Source organism: Diadema antillarum, unplaced genomic scaffold (genome assembly GCF_040938485.1).
Source record: "Diadema antillarum isolate AM-2024a unplaced genomic scaffold, OU_Dant_1.0 scf00000139, whole genome shotgun sequence".
NCBI lineage: Eukaryota > Metazoa > Echinodermata > Echinoidea > Diadematoida > Diadematidae > Diadema > Diadema antillarum.
Window position 1 is genome coordinate 934,073 of NW_027271028.1, and position 22,958 is coordinate 957,030.

General features: G+C 38.3%; 1 protein-coding gene across 2 annotated transcripts in view; it reads left to right on the forward strand.

Moving 5' to 3' along the window:
* The window catches only part of LOC139721190 (uncharacterized), a 50,253-nt gene extending 35,015 nt beyond the window's left edge, over window positions 1-15,238 (forward strand). For both annotated transcript variants that reach the window (XM_071632518.1, XM_071632516.1), the window contains exons 4-12: window positions 3,922-3,974; window positions 6,308-6,473; window positions 7,809-8,174; window positions 8,720-8,875; window positions 9,508-9,692; window positions 10,474-10,593; window positions 11,760-11,840; window positions 12,853-13,110; window positions 13,617-15,238. In XM_071632518.1, the coding sequence (XP_071488619.1) occupies window positions 3,922-3,974; window positions 6,308-6,473; window positions 7,809-8,174; window positions 8,720-8,875; window positions 9,508-9,692; window positions 10,474-10,593; window positions 11,760-11,840; window positions 12,853-13,110; window positions 13,617-14,567 (2,336 nt within the window). In that variant the 3' untranslated portion in view covers window positions 14,568-15,238. The remainder of the gene's footprint in view (window positions 1-3,921; window positions 3,975-6,307; window positions 6,474-7,808; window positions 8,175-8,719; window positions 8,876-9,507; window positions 9,693-10,473; window positions 10,594-11,759; window positions 11,841-12,852; window positions 13,111-13,616) is intronic.
* Window positions 15,239-22,958: the final 7,720 nt, after the last annotated feature.

The window sequence follows — 22,958 nt, forward strand, 5'->3', positions numbered from 1 at the left end:
GTGAGGGTTAGGGTTGCGACACGTGGTGCTCCATGGTTTTTGTCCATGGTTTAAACCATGGTTTCAATTGTACCACCTTTGTGAATTCGGGCCATTGAGTTCAGTGGTAAAGGCCATGAATCCAGCATGCCTGTCATTTCAAACATGCTATAGGCATGTACAGTACTGTACGTATCAATTTCATCAAGTCACAGGTGTATCCCTTTGGCTATTGGAGTTCACTATTAAAGGGACAGGACATCATTTCACAGCCCATATTGATATGAAATCACCAAACTGTGACAAACATTGTGATGTTAAACACTGTATAACACTGCATAACATTGTGATGTTATATTTGTAATGAAGTCATTCAGGATGCATGAAAAAGTCATTCATTGTACTTGTACATGTAGTTTTCATCAAAAAGAAAGTAACGGTAAGTATATTGTATATTGGAGAGTAGACAGGCAGTGAATACGCCAAGAATTCTTGCCTTTTCTCCATTAAATTTAGAGCTAGAAAATGCCCCATGTATGTAACACAAAGTTGGGCCTAGGAGCGCTCCTGAAATGCTTTGACGTTATTACAAACATGTATGCCCCTTAAGTCTGTTCTTACAGAGAATCACCGCTTTCTGAGAGCATCCATCGTATACATAGTAGCTGCCTTTGAATGTGCGTGGGAACTTCTAACATACAAAGTACATGTACTGTATGCACTGGATGTGCATTCCACTTCTGGAATGCTCTGAACATTAGAGACCATTATACAGAATTTAGAGTGCTTCAGGAGCGCTCCTGACCCTAGCCACGAGAGGGGCATATCTATAGAGCACTCCAGGGCCCAATTGTCTGTTCATACAGAATTCGGAGGAGTTCAGAAGCATTCTTGGAATGCTGTCTTTTACATATTGTGTATATTATGTGGGGTGCAAATTGCATACTATACATCTTCAAGCAGTGTTAATGGTGATATCGTTAAGACTCCTGTTCTATTTTGAACGATTTGATATGCTGTACATATTGTAGATCTTTTTTTGGTTTTTTTTAGTGGAATTTAAAAGTTTTTAAATGGTACGGTGCTCACCACTTAATCGGGAGAGGTCAGGTGACAAGTTTTTCTCCTGCTTCAGCGGTGCTCCCGCTTGAGCGATGGCTGGTATTGGCCTATGCAAACCACACAACATGAAGCCCAATATCGGTATTACACTAAATCATGCACAGTTATTAAACCCACTGATAACTTCAGCAAAAAGTGCACACATGCAACGGCACGCAGACACAAAATGGCAATAAAAAAGATAACAGTCTCATACTGTGCAAATACTTCATCAGAACAAACCTTTCATTTGATCAACAAACTACTGTAAAAGTGGATATTTTCGCGCGACTAATATTTCGAGCTTGGCCGGGTAAGAAGAGTTTCGCATGTTTTTAGATCCGCGGAATGGAGACATCATGCACAGGAACATATGGCAAGCAAAAATATTCACATGCTTTTATTTTTGCGCTAGTTTCTGGTTGCGCGAAGTGCGCGTAAATTTCAACACTGCGAAAATTTCCACTTTTACAGTAACCTTTGTAGACTTCACAGTACATTTCCAGGTCACGATAAAGACTAACTACATTTTTGTACATGTACCCGTATGCTGAAAAAGAGGCAGCATTGCTAACTTTATGTTAACATCATGCGCATTATGCGACGACAGTGATTGCACGTTTGCGACAAACACATATTTCTCATTTTCATGCTTGCTTATGCTGTCTGCTACACACACACACACACACACACACGCACACACACACACACACATGCATAGGGCCTACTGTGCACGAACAGGGAGAGAATGGGCCACACATGGGGAAGGTAACTCTCCATCAGGAGATGAAGCTGACGACTCGAGAAGTGACCGCCTGCATTACTGTAAAACGAGGAATTTTCGCGTGCATTTTAATGTTGCGAATTTTGCGAGTGCCAAAATTCGCGAAATTAAAATGCATGCGAAAGCTTTTGTCTACACTACATGCATTGAATGCCAGTAGCAATTCGCGAAAATTTCATTCCACGAAAAAGGCTGTCGGCTCCAATTCGCAAAAATTTCATGCCGCGAATATATCATGTTTTACAGTACTTCCTGCGTAGGCCTAATGGCAAATGTTTTGACCTACAGTGTTCATATACCATCGACGTGGTGTATCGGGAATAGGTTCGAAAATAATCCTTCTGGTAAGGTAATGAAATCCTTGAAATTATACAAAGGATGTACTTCTTATTTTAAAACATTGACAAAGGGCAATGGAGGTGTTTCAGCCAGAAATTGTCCGATAACGCATACAAAATTTGTTACATCAAGTTTCATTACACCTAAGCGGGGTTCCCGCTAAAGCTGTTACTGTTTTAACAGGTGAGCACCGTATTGGATTTGTCAGTCAACTGCGTGTTGGTAAAAACTGGCTATTAAACTATCATGTGTACAATGTTCAGTTTATACGTACATGTACACAGTGTTCACTGTGCATACAATGCGTACGTGATACACATGATGCATACATTTGTACTGTAAAATGAAGAATGTTCGCGTGCACTTTAATTTTGCAAATTTTGGGAGAGCCAAGATTCACAAAATTAAGATGCATGCTGTCTACACTATGCCAGAGGCACTTTGCGAAAATTTCATGCCATGAAAAGGCCGTTGGCCCCAAAATTTCATGCCGCTAAAATGTTATGTTTTACATTGTACAGTATCAGAATCAATACGGTGTGTGTGGGCACTTCTGTGAAGTCGCTCTTGCCTTTATCTTGCCTTTACATGTTCAGAGTTGTTTTGTGGTGGCTTCCATTAAATCATTTCTTAAAATAATTGGTACATTTTCTTCAATATAGGCACCCCTACGTGTGTGTAACACCCAGCACTGTATTTATGGATTATTTTCCAGAGAACTATCACAATGGACTTTTAACCTTTCAGGTTATTTAATGACTACTCCAAATTGTATGCATGTTTGGGAATTTCACATTGTTTGCATTCAAAGTTCATGCTGAGGGTTTTGCTGAAAGACGCTGATAAAAATTTTGGTGGATCAATTTCAGAAATGTGCTGAACTTTGTCGCTGTCTTGTACAATGTTCGATTTCAATAAAACCCAACAAAAGTTTGAAGAATCATGCTGTTAGAATTGAGAGATTTACATTCATAAATATGATACAATGCTAGGTGAGAGTTTATGGTTCATTCTTGAACATGATTTTCTGTAGGCAATATTCAATACTTTTAATATTGTGTACAATGGTACCCGACAGTGTATCTGATCACTCACAGCTTTTCAGTGTCATTTTTTTTCCCCAAAGCCTTTGGTGTTTATTTCAACCCAGTTATTTCATAGCTTCATATTTACACAATATTTTGATTCTGGAGGTATGTATGACCTTGCAGTTCAGATTTGTTTTGTTTGTTTGTTTGTTTTTTTTCTTCAATTTTTTCAATTTGGAAACATTGTTGAACAGAGCCTTTCAATTACTGTAAAACATGATATATTCGCGGCACGAAATTTTTGCGAATTGGAACCGACGGCCTTTTTCGTGGCATGAAATTTTCGTGAATTGCCACTGGCGTTTAATGCATATAGTGTAGACAAGAAATTTAGCGTGCATTTTAATTTCGCAAATCTTGGCACTCGCGAAATTCACGAAATTAAAGTGCATGCGAACATTCCTCGTTTTACAGTATGCACTGTTGTATAAAAACAATGAGCCATACATTAAGTACATACGCAGTTTGCAGTGAAATAGCTTTGCATATATATTCTTGATGATTTTCTGCATTTAATCCAACCAAAGAATCATAATTGTTCAGGTTTTTTTTTTTTTTCATGAAATGAGCTCTTGAAATGGGAGGAATAAAGTCCTGGATAATTTAAATGTTGTCATATTAATCTTACAGATGGAGCCAAAACAGTGCTGAATGAATGGCAGTCACTTGGGAAGAAAGGAAAGGTAAGAGAGCATGGTAATCTCCTCAGTGCTGTATTTGGTATTATATCCTTATTCAGTGAAATCCTATTCGCTGATTGGTCTACGTAGCACCTTATAGTTGAACATAGCACTACTATGTTATAGACAAAATGCTGATTATGCCATACAGTGACGTCATGTTCATGATGTATTCATCATGTGTGTGTAAAGTGCTATCAGTGTCGCCTCATAGACCCCTATGCATAATCACATCTGATGAGTGTGGTGCAGCTGCAATAAACAACAGAACTATAGGAACATTCATTATGAGTAGAAACATGTTGATTTTTTGGGTAAAATGCATATTTTGTCATGCACTTTTTGAGCCTCTAGTGAAATCATGAATTCCTCTGTGATTGAAAATACAGTGTAGTACTGTTCCTGTCACCTTGGCATTGGTAATTTCATTTTTAACCAGAGGATCTCAGTGCATGGTACAGTACCTATATGTATTACATCTGTGCTTTTACAATATTTGTTTTTTCCCGTGTACATGAGGTATCCTGTAAAGTGTAACTCTGTTTTTGTGTGTGTGTGTGTGTGTGTGTGTGTGTGTGTGTGTGTGTGTGTGTGTGTGTGTGATAGGCAGCTAGAGAGACAGAAAGAGAGGGAGAGAGAATGTGTGTGGTAAAAATGTGTGTGATTTTGTTTGGGTTGTACATGTATGCATGTTTGTGTATTTAACGTTTTTGTACAATGTGGTTCTCTATGCTCTTTGAACTCTTCATAAATTGTGTTGAATGATACAGAACCCTGTAATTTAAATTGATATCTTTATTTGAGGATCGTTTTGTGGATCACATATTCAGATCTACACAAACTTGATTGAAAAGGTTCAAAAGATAGACACTTGCCATCACAATAAAGTGTATGCTTTTAATTTTGTTGCCTAAAATACTTAATGAAACTAAATTGCACAACAGGTGAGCAAGGAAATAAACTTAATGTCTGTATAAACAGTTCAGGAATGCAAACTATCAGATAAAGTATGTAGCTAATATTGTATGGCAGGATATACTATCAAATACAATGTACCTGTATGGCTGGTTGCTGTCACAGGAAGCTTGTTAATGTATAGATGAGGAGCAACCTTGACTTTTGTGTACACCTTCAGAGTTGGCCTGATTTTCTGGCAGAGAAGAAATGGATAGGAGTTGACAGTTAAAGTGAAAATGATATTTAGAATTATATTTTAGTGTGTAGAATCCCAACCAAGGTAGTGTCTACAGTCTGCTTCCTGCGATAAGTTTGTAGCTACCAGATATTCAGAGATCACTCCAAACCTGTCCTGAAAGTCAGGGTCATTGCGGCTACAACCTGTCTCAAGGATAGCATCACTTGTTGGTGTCATGTGTACTTTTGATGCCTCCGCCCTCCAGTCCTGAACGATGCCTGGGACCTTTTTTTTTTTTTTTTTTTTTTCCTCAGGTTGTCTGTAGGTAAATGCATTTCTTTATCAGGATATAATGAAAGCCATTCAATTAATTTCCATGTTACCTGGCCCAGAATATGCTACGAAGATCAATTCTTGATCAGTGATCAAGATCAGTGGGCTCTAATCAAGATGTATGAAGGACCATGTTCTTTTTGAACATATTGATAATCAGTGGCATCTCTATGGGATTTGTGCAGCAGTAATGTTGCTCATCTATCATTTCCTTTATTGTAAAGATTCATTGTAATAAGGGGAGATGTCATGTGGTATTGGGTTTAGTGTACATGCATACAGTGTGTTTTTGCGTGGTTCACACCTGGAATAAAAGTTATACAATGGTATTCATGATGAAGGTGTATCCTTGTGTGATGACATTGTGATCATTGTCTTCTTGTATATGAAGTTTCAATGCTGAAGCCATTTCACAGAGTAAAAATAGATTACAGTGTGTTCTGTACAATGCAGATGGAAACATTTTTTGTCTGATTAGTTGTGGTCTGCGTAGTGAAATGGAGGGGGGAGGGGTACTGAGTTTTCTCTGTCTACAGGCTGTGAACGTGAGGGTACCGAGTTTTGCCTGTCTGCAAGCTGTGGGAGTGAAGGGTTAATTTGTCATAAAACTGGTCTTCACATAGCAATCCTGTTTAAATGCTCTTGTACCTAGGCAATATTGTTTAACAATGAAGTGCCTTTTGAATAGACAACTTGAGTAATTAAGATACATTAATCATGCACCCATTTTTCATAGCTAAGAGTCATTGTTTCCATTTGTCATTACATTGGTTGACCTGGAGTGAGGTGAAGTTCTGTCATTCTATCACAATTGACCATGATGAGTTTGATAAAGGCTCATACAACAGTGTACTTATCTTCCCTCCAGTCTGCCAGCAGGAGGAACAAGAAGAAGAGGAAAGCTCAGCAGACAGGGGAAGGAGCTGACAGCCAGGCTGCCGCACCCCAGGGATCCCTACCCCCAAGTGTACCCCTCCAGGAGAAGGGGATTGATGTAGGGGAGGTTGGGACTGGCTCAAGTACAAGCAATGCAGGTGACAACGACTGAAATGCCCTAGACAGTATCATACCTTCTTTTCACTCTATCCTGACTTTTTCTTTTATGTTGCTGATGTTGTAAGATGCATTTTAAAACTAGATAGAATGTGATTAACTGTCTGTCTGCTTTCTTGAAACTAAGACCTTCATGGCTTCATGGCCAATTCAACTCCAAAGCCAGTATATTTAGTTTTTATTTCTTGCCAGTTGTGTGTGAAACATTACCTGTATTCCAAAAAAGTGGAGCAAGTTTTCATAGGTCAGATGGTGACCAAAGAAAAGAAGATGAAGTTTCTTTGTTTTCAATAGCATGACACTTTAGCTTCAAAGATCAATTAGTGCATAATTACTAATCATAGCTTTATCACCAATATTTTTTCCTTTTTTATGTTGTCCTGGGTGTCAATGAGGCAAATCTGTGAGAGAAGATAGTAATGATGTGTAGTGTTGTCAGCTTTATACGATTTGTCTCTTGGGTAGTGTTGTCTCAGGATATTAAGGAATGTTTATTCTCTTGAACCACGCATCATAATAAAGTTGAATGCTGCAAGCTTGAAACGTGATCATGCAGTGACCCTTTGCAAATTGCACATAATTTTCTGTATGACCTGTATTGGGGAGAGATCTTCTCCACTCGTACAAAGTGTGGTCAAGAAGAAGCCATACAAATGTGTGTGACCTTGTCATGATTGTGGAGGGTTTCATGAAGTATCAATACCACAAATCATAAAGAAAGAAAACTTTATTACTCTCGGATAGGAAGTTTATTTTGGCCAGTAAGAGTTTTGTGGTATCCAAAGATTTATGCAACGGGCAGTTATCTTCCAAAATGAAACTAACTTGTGATATTGATATTAAAGTTGGAATCCATCCTCAACCATAGCAGATGGACAGTTTGAAACCCTGCCTTGCTTTTCAAGGTGCATCAGGCTTCTTCTGAATTCAGGGAATGGTAGCTTCCTTGAAAAACAAATACATGTAGTTTTGTAAGCTCTGTGGAAGAATAATACTTATAAAAGATTGATGTTGAACAGAAAGGTACATTAAAACACTGGCTCATTTAGGTGCCCCTCCCCTCTTTAGATCTTTTGAAAGGTGTAAAAGAACCATTCCTTCAATTCACTTCTCTCTTTTTTTTTTTTGCTAGATGAATGCATCTCATCTGTACTACTCATCATACTGATTGTCAGTCTGTGTTTTATTGTCTGTGATCTGTGTTCCAGTGTCTCTTTTTTCTCCTTTCCTTCCTTTCTTTCTCTCTCTCTCTCTCATTTATTAAATTTGATATTATTATTTATTCTTTTTTTTTTTTTGCCATTTTACCTCGACAGGTACAGTGTCTCAAGTTGGTAGCCATGGCAATGCCACGCCCTCTGACAGCCATTCCAACAAATCAGGCAGGGACAGACCCCAACAGTTCCGGGACAGGCCCCAGCAGTACCGGGACAGACCACAACAGTACCGAGATAGACCACCACAATCACGAGACAGACCACAGCAGTCCCGAGATAAACCACAACAGTCCCGCGAGAGACCTCAGTATTCCCGGGACAGACCACAGCAGTCCCAGCCAAGACAGTACCCACAGGGCAGGAGAGAGGATCACAATCGTAGTAAATCTTACCCCAGAGAAGACAGGGTCGGTGATGGCAAACACCAGCCTAGCGCTAGCACCAACCAGGCACAGTCAGAATCATGTAAGAGACAGAATCACTATTTTACACATTCAACTTTTACCAGAGCATGTCCGTCATTACTGAATACACCAAATATTTTGTAGAGTTTATACTTTCGTCAGTTTCGTGACTCAGGTGCTATTTGTGAACTTAAAAACACACAAAAATATTGACTCTGATCCCTGCATAAATGTGACATGCACTTATACATTTCTCCATGCAGAACTGTACTCTATGTTCACAAAATTGTTGGAAATAGACTCACTAAATATCGTGGTGTATAAAGTACATTTATTTATACAGCATACACTGCTTGGAAGGGAGGAAAGATGGTGTATTATGTCACAAAATGTGAACTGAGCCTTTTTATACTTTCACTGATTGGTTCGACATTTCTGTGATGTTACCGTATCAAAAAACAAAAGTAATTAGGGATTTAGAATTTGAATAACATAGCAGTTGAGGTACACAAATTTCAATACACAAAGCATATATTGTCATTTTCGAGACATAAGATACTTGTGGAATGTTGATAGCTTACCTTCTTTTGCCTCTTCATCCACTAGCTGCAAGAAGTGATGAAAGAGACCGAGGTTCAAGGGGCAAGTTTCAGGCGACCTCAGAGGAAAGGTTAAGCTCTTCTCATCCAACAGACAAGCTTCATGTCCCAGCTGAGGTCACTCTGCCTTATGTACATGACACTGTCAAAGCCAAGAAACTAGGTGAGAACAAATAAACTAGTAAGCCTACTCCAAAGCTACTAACTGGTGTGTTTTTTCGTTGTGTTTGCTTGTCATCTAAAATAGGTGTATGACAGATAATGCACCATTTGGTAGTGTGAATAATACAGTGTATGTATGTGTAACATTGATTCCATTAACTTGTACAACAATGGTACAAAGTCATTGTTACATTGCATGGAGCATTATTATATGAATGGTACATGATTTTGAATGCACTATAATAGATCATCTGCACAACAAATGCATAATTAGTCAAAGTGCAGTGCCATTTATTTTACCAAGGTCGAAGGCTGAGGTGAAATAGAATTGGACATGGCTAATTATGCCTTTTTTTTTGTTTTGATGCTTTGTTGTAGGGTAGTGCAGTTTTTGTAATATGCCGTCACAAATGTTCTCTTTTTATTTTTTTTTTTCATTGGTACGTATGCAAACCGTGTGGTATCAACAATCCACATAATCTTGAAAAGCTTAGTCAGCATCATATCCATGAAGACGAAACAAACATCAAATCTATGCAAGCAACTTTGATTCTTTATTGTTCTGTGTAGACATTGTACAAATTTTTAGATGAAAATGAAACCTTTTGTAATTTGCAATGTCTTGTAACACAGGCGCAGTACTAGAAAAATCATCTAAAGACCTGCACAGAACATCAGCCGCCTTAACACGCCATAAAAACTTGTTGAAGGAGAAGCTGGAGCAGTCAGAGAAGAGTATAGCCAAGTCTTTTGATGAGATCTTACGCTTCTTAACAGAGAGGCGGCTTGATGTCACAAACAGCTTTCTTGCTGTGAAGGTGAGGATGTTGACCCATCTTTTAAAAAAAATATATCGTCGCTGGGGTGACAAGACCTTGTATCTGCAATTTTGGTGAAAATGACTTTTTTGCATTTATGGTCAAATAATTGGTTAAATGATGTCCTGTCCAAATCCTAGTTTTCTTACCCCAAAAATGAAGCCACCATGGCACGTCAAAGGAACGGCTGTCCCATTTGTTACAGTGCTTTGGCTGCCATGTTTTTTGGCTCTCCTGAACATTTTACATTTTGTAGATACGAGGTCTTGTCGCCCCAGCGACGATATATTATTATAGTTTTCACTGCTGCATACAGAGGTTTGGGTGATCCTTTGGACTAGGGACTTCTTTTGGGGAGAAAAGCAAATACAGGTTCAGGCATTATACACATTAATTTTTTTTGTAGCATAACTATTGTTCACATTTTGTGTATTTAACAATACTTAACATTGATTATACTGGTTAAGATTTTTACATTGGTTGTTTCTATCCCTAACTGCCTTTTAGAACTATCTTGAAGCACTAATGCTGGGCTTTTGTTTCATCTGCAAATGGTAAATTATGCCTTCAAGGTCCTCTTGAGTAAGATTTGAACAGAATTAATCAAAACACTGGAGCTTACACTATGGACAAGATGATTGCTGAAATAGGACATGTGAGAGAGAAGAGGCTTTGTGAAACTTTTGAGAAACTTCCATGCAAGCTAATGAATGAGAGATATTAAGGAAACGTTTGTGACTATTGTCTTTATTGTGTGGAATTGTGGGTAATTTCTCTGCAGCAAGAGACAACAGAGATGCTTGAAGGAAGGGAGGAGCAAGCCAGAGAGTTGCAGAAGAAGACTTTGAGAGCAGCAGCCATGTCTGAAGACCAGCTGATGGAGCTCAGAGCAGAGATTAAGGTATAGAAACCTGAACTGACTCATTGGGATCTGGTGTTAGTGTAGTGTCTAGTGGTATAGAAACCTGAACCGACTCATCAAGATCTGGTGTTAGTGTCATATGTTAGTGTCTGGTGTCAGTGTAAGAAATGCACTCACAGTATGTTAAGTGTATGTACATTTCAAATGTTATTTTTTAATCTATTTTGTGTTATTGATGAGTTTAAGTGCAATTTCTGCTCCATGTTTGAGAAGACTGTAAGAAAAAGAATGAAGTCTGGCAAACAGTTTCGTTAGAATGGATGTTAGATCAAAAAATATGTAACAGCTTATCGGAACAAAATCCAATACGAATGACACTAACTCTTCTTTTTGATTTAATGTCAAAGAGGGAAATTTAGTATGGGTTTGTGTATGAGTCAGGTTGGTATGTGTGTAGGCAGACATCATTTCATCTTATTTCTGTGTTGTTGTTAATGATATCACTGTTTTAAGAAAACTTTGTCTTTTCATATCTTACTTTAACTTCACTTCCATTTTGTTGAAACTTCTACCATTCTTCCCTTTGATTTACCCCTTCCCCTTTTTTAGCACAGTTAATCTAAACATTGTGTCTAATCAGTGTTTGGAAAGTGCTACCCGGAGTTCCGTGGTGCAGTCATGTAGCCTTCTTGTTTTTCTAGAATAGATGTGTAATAAGAGCTTACACCAAGATTGGTGCCTGTTCATATTTTCATTTGTCATTGATTGTAAGAAGTGTTATGTATTTAATAGTTGACTGCAGTATGTCAGTTATGAGGATTTCCTGGTGAGTTGGCACAGAGTGATATCTAGACACAATCAAGAAAAACTTGCTTTTAGCATCCTCTTTTACCTCCCTATATGATGTACACTGTATATTCCCAAATAGAAGCTGATGAAAACAAGAGGTCAGCAAATAAGAAAATGCTAAGAACTTTTCTGCCAAATGTGTGTTTTGGGTTTGTTGTTGTTAGGGTCTGCGTGTAACATGATTTGTATTCATGTAGACTTGCTGAATTGAGTTTGTATTTGATGTAACAAGTGGGAATGATAGTAATGGGGGTCATCTTTGCCTTTCATGACCATATTTTTATGCATGAGATTGAATTGTTCTTTTCCATGTTTTACTTTATTTCCACTCTCTGCACTTTTACGTCTCTGAACAGCAATTTGTGTCTGACCGTAAAGTTGATGAGGAGATAGGAAAAACCTTGAGGTATACGTGGAACCCAGATCAGTTGATTGAGGTTTGTATTCATCTTTCAATATCATTTGTATTTTTTAGAAAAAAACAAAACAAACAAAGTTTGTATACTTAAGGCAATAATTCCGTTCCTTACGGGAACCTGGTATACTTGTACGAATATGTACACTGTACATAGTGATCTAGGCTGAGATCAGTTAGATTTCTGTGTTCGCTGACCCCAGTAACCCCATTCAGGTGCCTGGTTTTGTGTAGAACAAAAGATTCTGTGAGCTCATCAGTGCACGCTCTATTCATACCTCGCACCCGATCGATATTTCCATTGTTCGCTGGCACATATAGTTGACCATGGAAAGGGGGATACAATGTACTGCTTGAATGCCTTCACACAGGTGGATTACCAACCTGTCCGCCTCTCTGTCGACGGGCAAAAAGAATCTCGTTTGGGGCATTAAAGGCACTCAGAGAATTGCGTAAGGAACTGGTTAACCAGCCGCGTTTAAACTTCGGTCAAAGAGGGAATCTTACTTTAATAGGAAGTGGTCTGCAAAATTCAAAGTCATTTTGTGTTATGGTTGTGTATACAAAGATATTTAATTATGCATAAAATGTATTTTTATGCATACATATACAATGTATGTCTTTGCTCATTACATATATAAGTGGTTTAAAAAAAACCAGTCTACGTACAAAATTCAGATTTATTGTAGGAGGGGTGATTCAAAGCATTGCATTCTGATTGGCAAAGTTAGTAAAGGTGATGAGGAGAACATGTCATATTTCAAGTTGACTACCAGCAATGAGAAATGTATGGACAATCAAAACAAAATCAAATGTATGTAGGAAACTTCGTATTAGTAGTTGATTACATGTAATATTCTTAGCTTATCTGAGTTTTATTGCCCAAGATGATGTGCTTGTACTCCTCTGAAGTGATAAAGAAGATATCCTTTAGTAGCTTATCCTCTTCTGTCATGATTGGAACCTAAATTTTGAGGCATTTAGCTTGTCCCATTAGATAATGTGGATTGCATTTTCTTCTTCTTGTTATGCAGCAAATCAAAACGTTTGGTGAAGTTGTTCCTGTCCACCATCACTATACGACTCGCAGGCCGTCTGTCTCATCTCTGTCTAGCATCAACACTGTTTCCAGAACAACATCAGTGAGTGAGGACCCAGGAGCCCTGTCTAGTCGTAGCATGGTACAGGGTGATAGCCATGAGGTTGTGTCACCTCGCTCACCTACTGGTGAGATAGACATGAAGGCAGAGGTTGCTGAGATGGCTGCCAGACTGCAGCGATCCATGACACAGGTCAGATTTCTTTTATTAACTTATTCATGACTACTGTATCTATGCATGTTGTATCCAGCTGCAAGTTTGCAGTAGCTTGAACTTTGTAGTAAGGAGTGAAGAACTGTCAAAGTGTTAGCTACTATATTTTTGAATGGAGCTTTTACACAAAGTCAGCATTTACTGCTGATTATGTATGTGATACAAGTGCAATAGAGCTGATTAAGGAACAAACAAAGAGTACAAAGAGTGTAGTACTGGGACAGTGAGTGACTGAATCAGCACAATGTGGTGTACTAATACTTCAAAAACTTAAGATTTACATACTTGAATATTGGGCTGTTTTGTGTAAATGAGAGTACCAGTTACAGTTGATTATATTTACACTGGAGTAAATTGTTGGTTTCTGTGTTGCAGAGTTTTGGAGTGAAATTTGAGATATGTGAAGGCATGTTTTGATTGCATGCAGCCTTATTCCTGGTATGTTTCAATTGACAATCTTGACATCCTTGATTCTTCGAATTCAGGGTCGCAAAGGACCGAGAAATCCTAAGGCTGCTAATCAACCGGATGGTAATCAGACCAAGGATCAGAGCCAACGAGTTGAAAGGTCAAAACCACAGAACAAGAGACCAGAATCCTCTGAAAGCCATGTCAGAGGTCAATCCCAAGGTGTAAACCAAGACACTCCAGCCCAGACCTCTAGCAAGCAGCAGGGTAGAAACCAGGCCCGGCATGACAGGTCTCAAGGTCAACATGGGTCCAAGCAAGGACAGCAGGGGTCCAAGCCCAGACCAGTATCACACCAAGGTCAAGGGTCACAATTAAACCAAGGACAGAAACAGTCACATGTCCCAACAGGTAGTGAGCAGAGCGAGCCAGTACGGTCAAACAAAAATGTACGCAGGCGACACAAAAACCGTCGGAGACAAGAGGAGCTGGGTGCTGAGAAGACGAATGCTGTAAGTGGAAATTCAGAAGATATTCAAGAAGGTATAGAATCAGAGGCACAGACAGGTGTGACATCTAGTAAGAGGACAGAGTCTGAGGAAGCTGTGTCTGAGGTGAAAGTTACCCAGACTGAAAATAAGTCAAACAGTGAAAAATCTCAGGACAAGGAGGTGATGGTAAAAGAGAGCAGTAAAGAAGAGGAAGAGAAGGAGGAGAGGAATAGCAAGGATATCGTGTCCAATCACCTTGGCTCAGAGAAGGAAGACCAGGCAAGTTTGGAGGTGATAAATAAAGATGAGAAGAGTGCAGAGGGGGAGCCCAAGATGGTAAATGGTCATTTAATGAATGGAGACATTCATCCTGTTAATGGTGCCATTTCAAATGGTGAAGTGGAGGGGCATGTGGACACTCCACTGCCACAGAGGGAGACCAAATCCCGTCGCTCACAGAAAGTTGATGCGGTTGTCAAGGAGACGACTAGTCTGAATGGGGTCATTGGCCTTGATGTGACAGATAGGGAAAATTAAGTTTTATGACATGACAGTAACAGAAGTCAAAGTGTACATGTTGTCTATTGTCACTGTAAAGTTAGTTGTGCTACAATTCTATTTCTGTAATGAATTGCAATTTGTATGACCTGTAGGTTACAGCAATGTGATTCGTGCAGACGAGAGGACAAAGTGATAGACATTTATGACAACAATCCTAATATAAGCATTTTGATGAGTAAAGAACCATAGTGCTGTCACTGGTTTATGAGAATGAAAGTATATACCTGCAGGAATTTTAGCAAGAGATTAAGATGAAGCTTTCAATTGCTTCACTAGAAGACTTCCCAATATTTTGTGTCAGTAGTTCTAAAATGTGCACTTAACTTTGAATTAGCTTGATTGGTATCATTATTTTGTATTTTTGTATTTTATTTGTGAGAGTGTAATTACAATACATGTACCTTCACTTTAGATTGTATAAAGTACTGACATTGCAGATAAGCAAGGACAAGTCCATCCAAGACATTTGCTTCTGACACTCTAAGTACTTGGTTTTTCTTTTTGGTTTTGTAGAAAAACTTATTAAGCACTGTATTTGTTTTAGTCCAACTTAACCCAGGAAAAGACCGATCAAGGTTTATCCAAATGACCCTATGAATGACTGTGTGAATAAAAGTATTTTAGTTTTTGAAGGGATCTATCTTTGTTAGTCACACTCAAACTGCAGAGAAAAAAAAGTCCTCTCCTTTTTGTTTTGTTACTGTATAATGAGAGACTTCCAGCATTTCCTATCAGATGCTTGTAGCTTTCCTTTATTACTTCAGATAAAGAGTGTGTGACACAAATCTAAAGAGTTAAATGAAAGCTTTTTTGAGAGGATTGTAAATCCTGGCCTTAGAACACACAGCTTCTGGTGACTACCTGTGAGTCTATCAGGGTGAAAGTACTGGACAGTAATAGGTTCAAAACCGCCATTATGTAAAAGTTGTGTGAAAAAAAAAATATTGAGATAGTATTTTACAATAGTGTGCAGGACTTAAAATGTAATTTGCTGCAGGTTTTTGAGGATGAGGGGTGCCATCTTGTCTTTCATAAAGCAATGAAAATATCTATAAGCCCAACATTGCATTCCGATGCTGCACAAAGTTGCCTTACACTTACAAATTTAAAGCCTCCTACAAAAGAAGTGACCACCTTGAACTACAAAAATCAGATGTCAACAGAAATTTACATTTGTGTATCAGGGACTGGCAGGACGAATTGATACTTTCATGTGCACTCCAAATTGCCTTTGCATAACAGTGCACATTATGTCTTGGAAAGGGTATAGTTGAAAACAAATATAGACCCCCCCCCCAAAAAAAAGCCCCAAAACCCCCAACAACAACAACAACAACAACAAAACGACCAAAATAAAACAAAACAAAACTGTAATGAGGAATGGGCTCAAGGCAGTGTTTTTGTCCAGCCCACCGGAGGTGCGCGGAGACTAAGGGTGCGTTCGAATGCTCTCCTAAAGCGAACTGTACCGTACCGTACCCGCGCCAGAGGAGCGTTCGAATGCTCCTAAAGTGTACCGTACCGTACTGTACCGAGCCAAACGTGGACCACCTCCCGATGTGCTCCAAAAGCGTACCAAAGCGTACCAAAAGTTCGTTGTAAAGCATGCGCGTATCATGCGCATACGTCACAACGGAAAGACATCATTCTCTTTGTTCGGGACAGCTGTAAGTTGTTCAAGCACCAGGTGGATGACATTCTTGCTACAAAAATGCGTGACCTTTTCTAAAAATAACTCGTGAGGTACACTTTCTCCACAGAGCTCTCGAACACTCCAAAACTGGCACAGTTTGGTACGGAACGCTTTGGTTCAGTTCGCTTTGGTTCGCTTTAGAGCGCTTGAACGCACCCAATTGGATCATCAGCAGCGTCTGTCCGTCTGTCAGTAACGCTACAAAAGCTTGAATAACTCTCTACTGAGGACTTCAATTTCAGTCAAACTTGGAGGGAAGAGTGGTTATACAAAGTTACACATTTTACCAAACATGAAGGTCACCTCAAGGTCAAAGGTCACAGGCAGGGATCAATGAACTTTAGGGCCCATTGTTAAGTTTTTACGGCGCGTTTCGATTATGGCTCATAACGTTTGATCCCTATGTTCGTTTGTGACCAAACTTCATGGTAGATGTCCCTTGGGGAGTTGAAGTTCATCACAAGGTCAAAGGTCACAGACAGGGGTCAACGAACTTTTAGGGCCCAGTGTTACGTTTTCACGGCATGTTTCGATTATGGCTCATGTTTCGATTATGGCTCATAACTTTTGCTCCATATGTCCATTTGTGACCAAACTTGGCTGGTAAATGTCCCATGGGGAGTTAAGGTCACCACAAGGTCAAAGGTCATAGTCGGAGTCAATGAACTTCCGGGAGTTGGAAAAGCATTAATTTCTTCTACGCGAATGGGCGAGACATATTTTGGCACTTGGCTTGTATCTGGATATGACAATTCTATGAATTAATCCACCAAATATTGTTGAGCCAAGTTAAGGTGGTACTTTCTATGATCATTTGACAAGAGATCTAGAGACTGCTTTAGAGGGTTGCCTGTCAGGACTGATTGCGGCCTTCATTCCACTTCATGTCTTCTCATATTTGTGCACAAGATGATTATAACTGACAAGGTGAATGTGGCCATTCCAAGTTCGAAGATGAACCTTGTAACGACTTTCCATACACTGATGTGTGATTTGTTCTTGCTTCATAGCTGATGATGTACTTACCATTGACTTGTGCATTACTACAACTTCCTATGTATGATTTCAGTATTTTTCATTGATACTGTCAGTGCTGCACTTATAATCTCTAGGAACATCTAGCCAACTTTTTTTCTATAGGAGGAATCATTTTATGATAGCAATTTAGTCTTAGATGTGTGTTGACGCACACATTAAAAAAAAAAATTTGAATTAGCAATTAATACAAATCTGTTTGGACGTACCTTTGAAAATACTGGTGCAAATGCATTTTTTCCTCACTTATTACATAGTCTTATGTATGTGTGTGTGCAGCAGTATTTTGTTGTTTATTTGTTTGTTTTTTAGGCAAGATTGTTTCCAAGCTGCAAGAACATGTCTTGCAGTAGATATCAATTGATGTTTATGGCTGATTTGTGGTGATAAGCAAAGGGGGCAAAATGTGAATGTTATATAAGATGTTATTATATGAGTTGTCTGAATGATTATGATATTGGTAGTATTCTACTCAAATGAGATCACTCAAACCAAAGAGTGTTACTGTGATGAATGATTACATTATCTATCTTAAGTGGATATGATTGTTACATTGATGTGCAGCTTGTTACATTATTGTGGTTTTTTGTTGTTGTTTTTTTGTCATTGTGTGTGAAAAGGTCAATGAGCCTAACTTGACTGCACATATTACGTCCTTGTGTTCATACACTGATGGTACCAGTACAGCAGTGTATCACAGGTTGACTTGTCATGTCGTATTTTGTTGCAATGTAGGCTCATTATGTAATGATTTATGTTAGTCAACACAGTTTATCAGACACACAAACGTGATCACTACTTGATGTCACTGTGTGTCATTCTAGTCTGTTGTCACTAATGTCACAGTCTTGTGGTACACTATGTCACAGTCTTGTGTTACACTATGATATGATGATGCCATGTTAGCATTGTGAGCTTTGTGTAGGTTCTGAGTGCAGATGAATTCACACCACTTAGCCTTGAGTTTGAAACACTTCAGATGTTTCCTGTATTTCAAGAGATGGGAAATGGAATATTTGATGATAGAGCAAACTTTCCAGATACCACTTGCTTTAATTGCCTCAGGTTCTAATTACTGACAGGTTTAAGTGACATGGCAACAAAAATGGATGTAAAAGTTTGATCTGGAATGATGACTCTATGGAGTGATGACCTGTGGGCAGATCACCTGTTTGGGCTGTTGTAATTGTTGTTTAAACATGATTATGGTCATTTATCCATGGATGTTATCACTGTTTGAACTCTGCAATATTGTAAGATTTCTCACCTCACAGATTTCTTTGATGAATAGAAAAAGTAGAGAACAGGTGTCCTTGATTGACACTTCTATGACTGTGATGCAAACAATGGGATGTGTAGTGTAGAATGAATTGGAAGGTGCACAATTCTCAAATTTAAATCAATGATCAGACAGAGCCTACAACTTTCACACAGACTACTCACTTGGCACTGCCATACTGCTGAGTACCAGGTAGTTTTTGTTTCTTTCCTACTGTAGCTGAGTAATATTGATCTCACTACCGGTATGAAACCCACACTGCCCAGTCCTTACATACTTACCTGTGGAAAGCACAGTCACATGTGGTCAGTGGAAGTCTTGTCTTCAAACGCTGCCAGAATGGAGCCTCTGTAAATATTCCTGTATATCTTGTGCACCATTCGATCAACACTTCTCTAGAGCTGCCTGCTTTGGTACATTATGCTGGTGTATCTCAGTCTGGTTACATGACTTGTGTGTACTCTTTGAATTGCCAAATGCATTTGACGTAATCATATTGCTGTATGTAATGTTTCTCTCCTTTTTTTTCTTTCTTTTTCATATAAGAGAATCCTCATATATATATTCCATGTACAAAATATAGTCAACATTTATTTTCATTCTTTGCATTTATAAGAGTATAAATACTATCTAAGCATTAACAATCAATTAAGACTTACATTTGCTCAGGTATAAGAACAACTTTAACCTTCAACTACAAAAATCTGTAGAGAGAGTGACTTATTTTCATGGTTTATACATGTCAAGATATATTATAAAGAAGCTGTACAAAAAAAGGTATGCTTGTATTATAACATGTAATGTTTGTTTCTTAAGAAGAACAAAAAGTCAGTGTTGTTTGGGATGGTTGTACCATTCCAATATGTGAAAAGAATGTTTGTGGCCTTGATATTAAGACTTAACTAGACAGTCATGTGACCTGTTGTAGGATTTAAAAACACCATAATTATAAGGACGTGAAAATCCAAACTCAATGTTTTGTAGTGGTGTTTTTGGTAGTGTTACTTGAGTTCAAAGATTCTTTGCCAGTGTCCAACCTGATGAGAAATGAGAAGAGAATGCTGGTTGTAGAGAAGTCATGTCAGAAATGATGCATGTGATTTAAACATGCTAGGAATTTGAACACTTGCTAGGTGATGTTTGTGGCTTTTGATGTATAGGTGGAAGGAAGAGCTGTGTACTGTGTTACTGTATACACATATATTTTGCCAGGTTTCTATTTTTCCCAGTTTCACTAGTTGGCTGCTACTTCATGAATTGAACCACGTGCAAAAATATTACCTGGTAACTCTGATCCCGACATGAATGCAGCATACATGTGTGCAAAATGTACATTTCTTTGTGCATCGCTGTACTTTCCATTGCGATTTAAACACTTGCGAAATTGTCGGGAAGTCCCGATTCACAAAAAAATTAGACACGCTAAATATATGGTGTGTACAGTATATGACATTACAGAACTCAGTTCTTTGTGATTGAATAAAAAGATGGATCTTGCTGGTGTTCAGTCATATGTTTTGAAGCATTCCTATCAAGGTGGTACATGATAAGACCAATCAACCTCCATTGTTTGTATATCTGACATTATCTTGGCAAGGCAAGCTATTACTGGTAGCTTTGGCATTCATGGGAGGCCTGATTCACTGGCTGCCCATTGGGGTACATTTGAAAACCACAGATAGCACCCATTAGGGTACATTTGAAAACCACAGATAGCACCCATTAGGGTACATATGAAAACCACAGATAGCACCCATTAGGGTACATTTGAAAACCACAGATAGCACCCATCAGGGTACATTTGAAAACCACAGATAGCACCCATTAGGGTACATTTGAAAACCACAGATAGCACCCATTAGGGTACATTTGAAAACCACAGATAGCACCCATTAGGGTACATTTGAAAACCACAGATATAACCCTTTGTAGCACCCATCAGCGGAATCAGAGTGTACACTCATTGGTAACGGTCAACTGCAGCCGAGATTCTTTAGCTGTGTGTGTACTTAGACAGAGATTAGTGGTAAAGCTGTACTCAATTCTTTATGATGATTCTTGAATATATCCAAGCTAGGCCAGCCTTCCTCCTCCATGGATACCCACACTACAGGCTTTAAGTGAGATAGGACAGAATCTTTGCTGCATTAATATAGCAATTCATGTGTTTTGTTAACCTGGAAATTGCAGTTCTTGTGGTTTGAAAACCAGTGAGATTAGAAATCTTATCTTGTCTTGGAATGAGAAGGTTTTGGTAATGCAACTTTTCAACGATTGTTCCTTGTGAACATCAAGACTAGTGTATTGCCACAATTCTGTCAAAGCAAATATTGGTAATGTGGCTTCCATGACCAGCAGTGTAGTGTAGGATCATCTAATTTTGTTTTTGATGTTATGGCTACTTATTATTCAACCAAATATCTAATTTACCTGTTACTTGTAAGAAATTAGTATGACTTACTTCAAAAGTCATCTGTCATTTTCTGTAGAATTAAGCATTAAATTTTAGTCACCATTTCTTTGTACATATACAAAATATATTTCCATGTATATTTCCCAAATATATTGCATAAACAAGCAATATTCTATCTGAACATTCCAAAGTGTCATTGTACAGTGTATGTCCACTTTCCGGAGAAGCAAATTGTTTAGCTGATGTTAATGTACAATGTATGTCATGCTTCTATCAGATGAGAAACTTTCAGTCCTCACCCAGCAGTGATGTATATCAAGTAATGGCATCACATGGAGTTCCAGCCAAGCTTTTAATTACTTTAACCCGAGAAGCCACTGCTCAGCAGCTTGTAGAAACAAGGCAATAGTGTGTCAAAGTTTAATCATTGGATTCTCTTGCCAAAATCATACTTTTTATGGAGGTAATATGGAACTGTGGCATTTGTCTTTACTCCATATGTGCCCCTATCTCTATACACATAACTCCCTTCACACGCACACTACTCTACCTACCCTAAACCTCCATATATATCCCCATTTCTCTCTCTCCCTCTCTCCACACACATACAGACACACACAAACACACACACAGACACACACAGACACACATCTTTGAACTCACACTATTCTATATACACACAGAGACACATGTTCACACAAACTCTCTAAAACAAAACTTATCCACAGTGAAGCAAAAGTATGAATGCACACAGCTTTACCAAGTATCAAACTGTGAGAAATGCATCCAACAATGTATAGCTGGGAAAGGTATAGAGATACCCGATGATTAACTGTCAGGATTCTGAGTTTTGACATTCATGAAATTATTGTTTTTTGCCATGTATTTTTGAAAATTTTGGTCATGATGTAGACAGACAGTGATTTGGAATTGGATAGATAGTGTTCTTACAAGTGCCTTGATTTCTCCATGTCTGTCTGAGTGTTCATATCCTAATGATGACAAAATCCCTTTCAGTGTGGCCTTCATTTTTTAGCATTTGTCCTTTTGTATGCACTATTTTTCTGGAATCTTATTTTTCTTGGTAAAGTTGTTTCTATTAGGGCATTTGCCATTTGAGTAACAAGACATGTTATTGAAATAACTATGTTTTGATGATATGAATACTTTGCTTTATATTGATAGAAAATTATATGTAAAGAAGAAATATGAAAAATACAACTTGATATGGTACTTCAAATACCTTTTGTTCTAAATACAATGACTTTTGAATACATTTTATTTCCATTAACTGCAAGTATGGTCTTTCTTAAGTTTCAGTCAAATTTAACTTGCAAATCTGGTAGCTAAATCATAAAACCTGACTTCTGAAATGTAGAGCACTTCTTGTCTCAGTGAAGCTTATCAAGCTGTAGGCCCAACATAATTAAACCAGCTACTGAAATGGAGACTAGACAGTACAGACATACACTGCATTTATTAGTAAAGTCTTCTTTCAAAATAGTCAATATTGAGTCAGAAAGTTGCATGCACATTTTGCTCACTTCATTTGTGACCAATTATCTTTTGTGATCTATTCAAGTACTTGTATATTGAATTGTGTGATAACACAGCTACTTAAATCTGTAAACAGTGATGAAATCTTTACCCAAAGATTTCTTCATTTATTCAATAAAGACAATAATAACAATATAAATGATAAACAGTGTGCCATCAAACTTTATGTTAGTTGTACAACTGTCAGTTGGAATTGGATTTTGGTATGGATATTTTAGTGACATGCGGATATAGCATGCTGCATTTCAATATCACAGAACCATTTTGTGAATCCAGTAGGCCTGTGTGATGATGCTTTTCTGTAATCATGAAATGTGCATTCATCACAAATATTCATGATGTAACTAATGACTGGCTTGCTAAGTATATTACCACACTTGGAGGAGGATA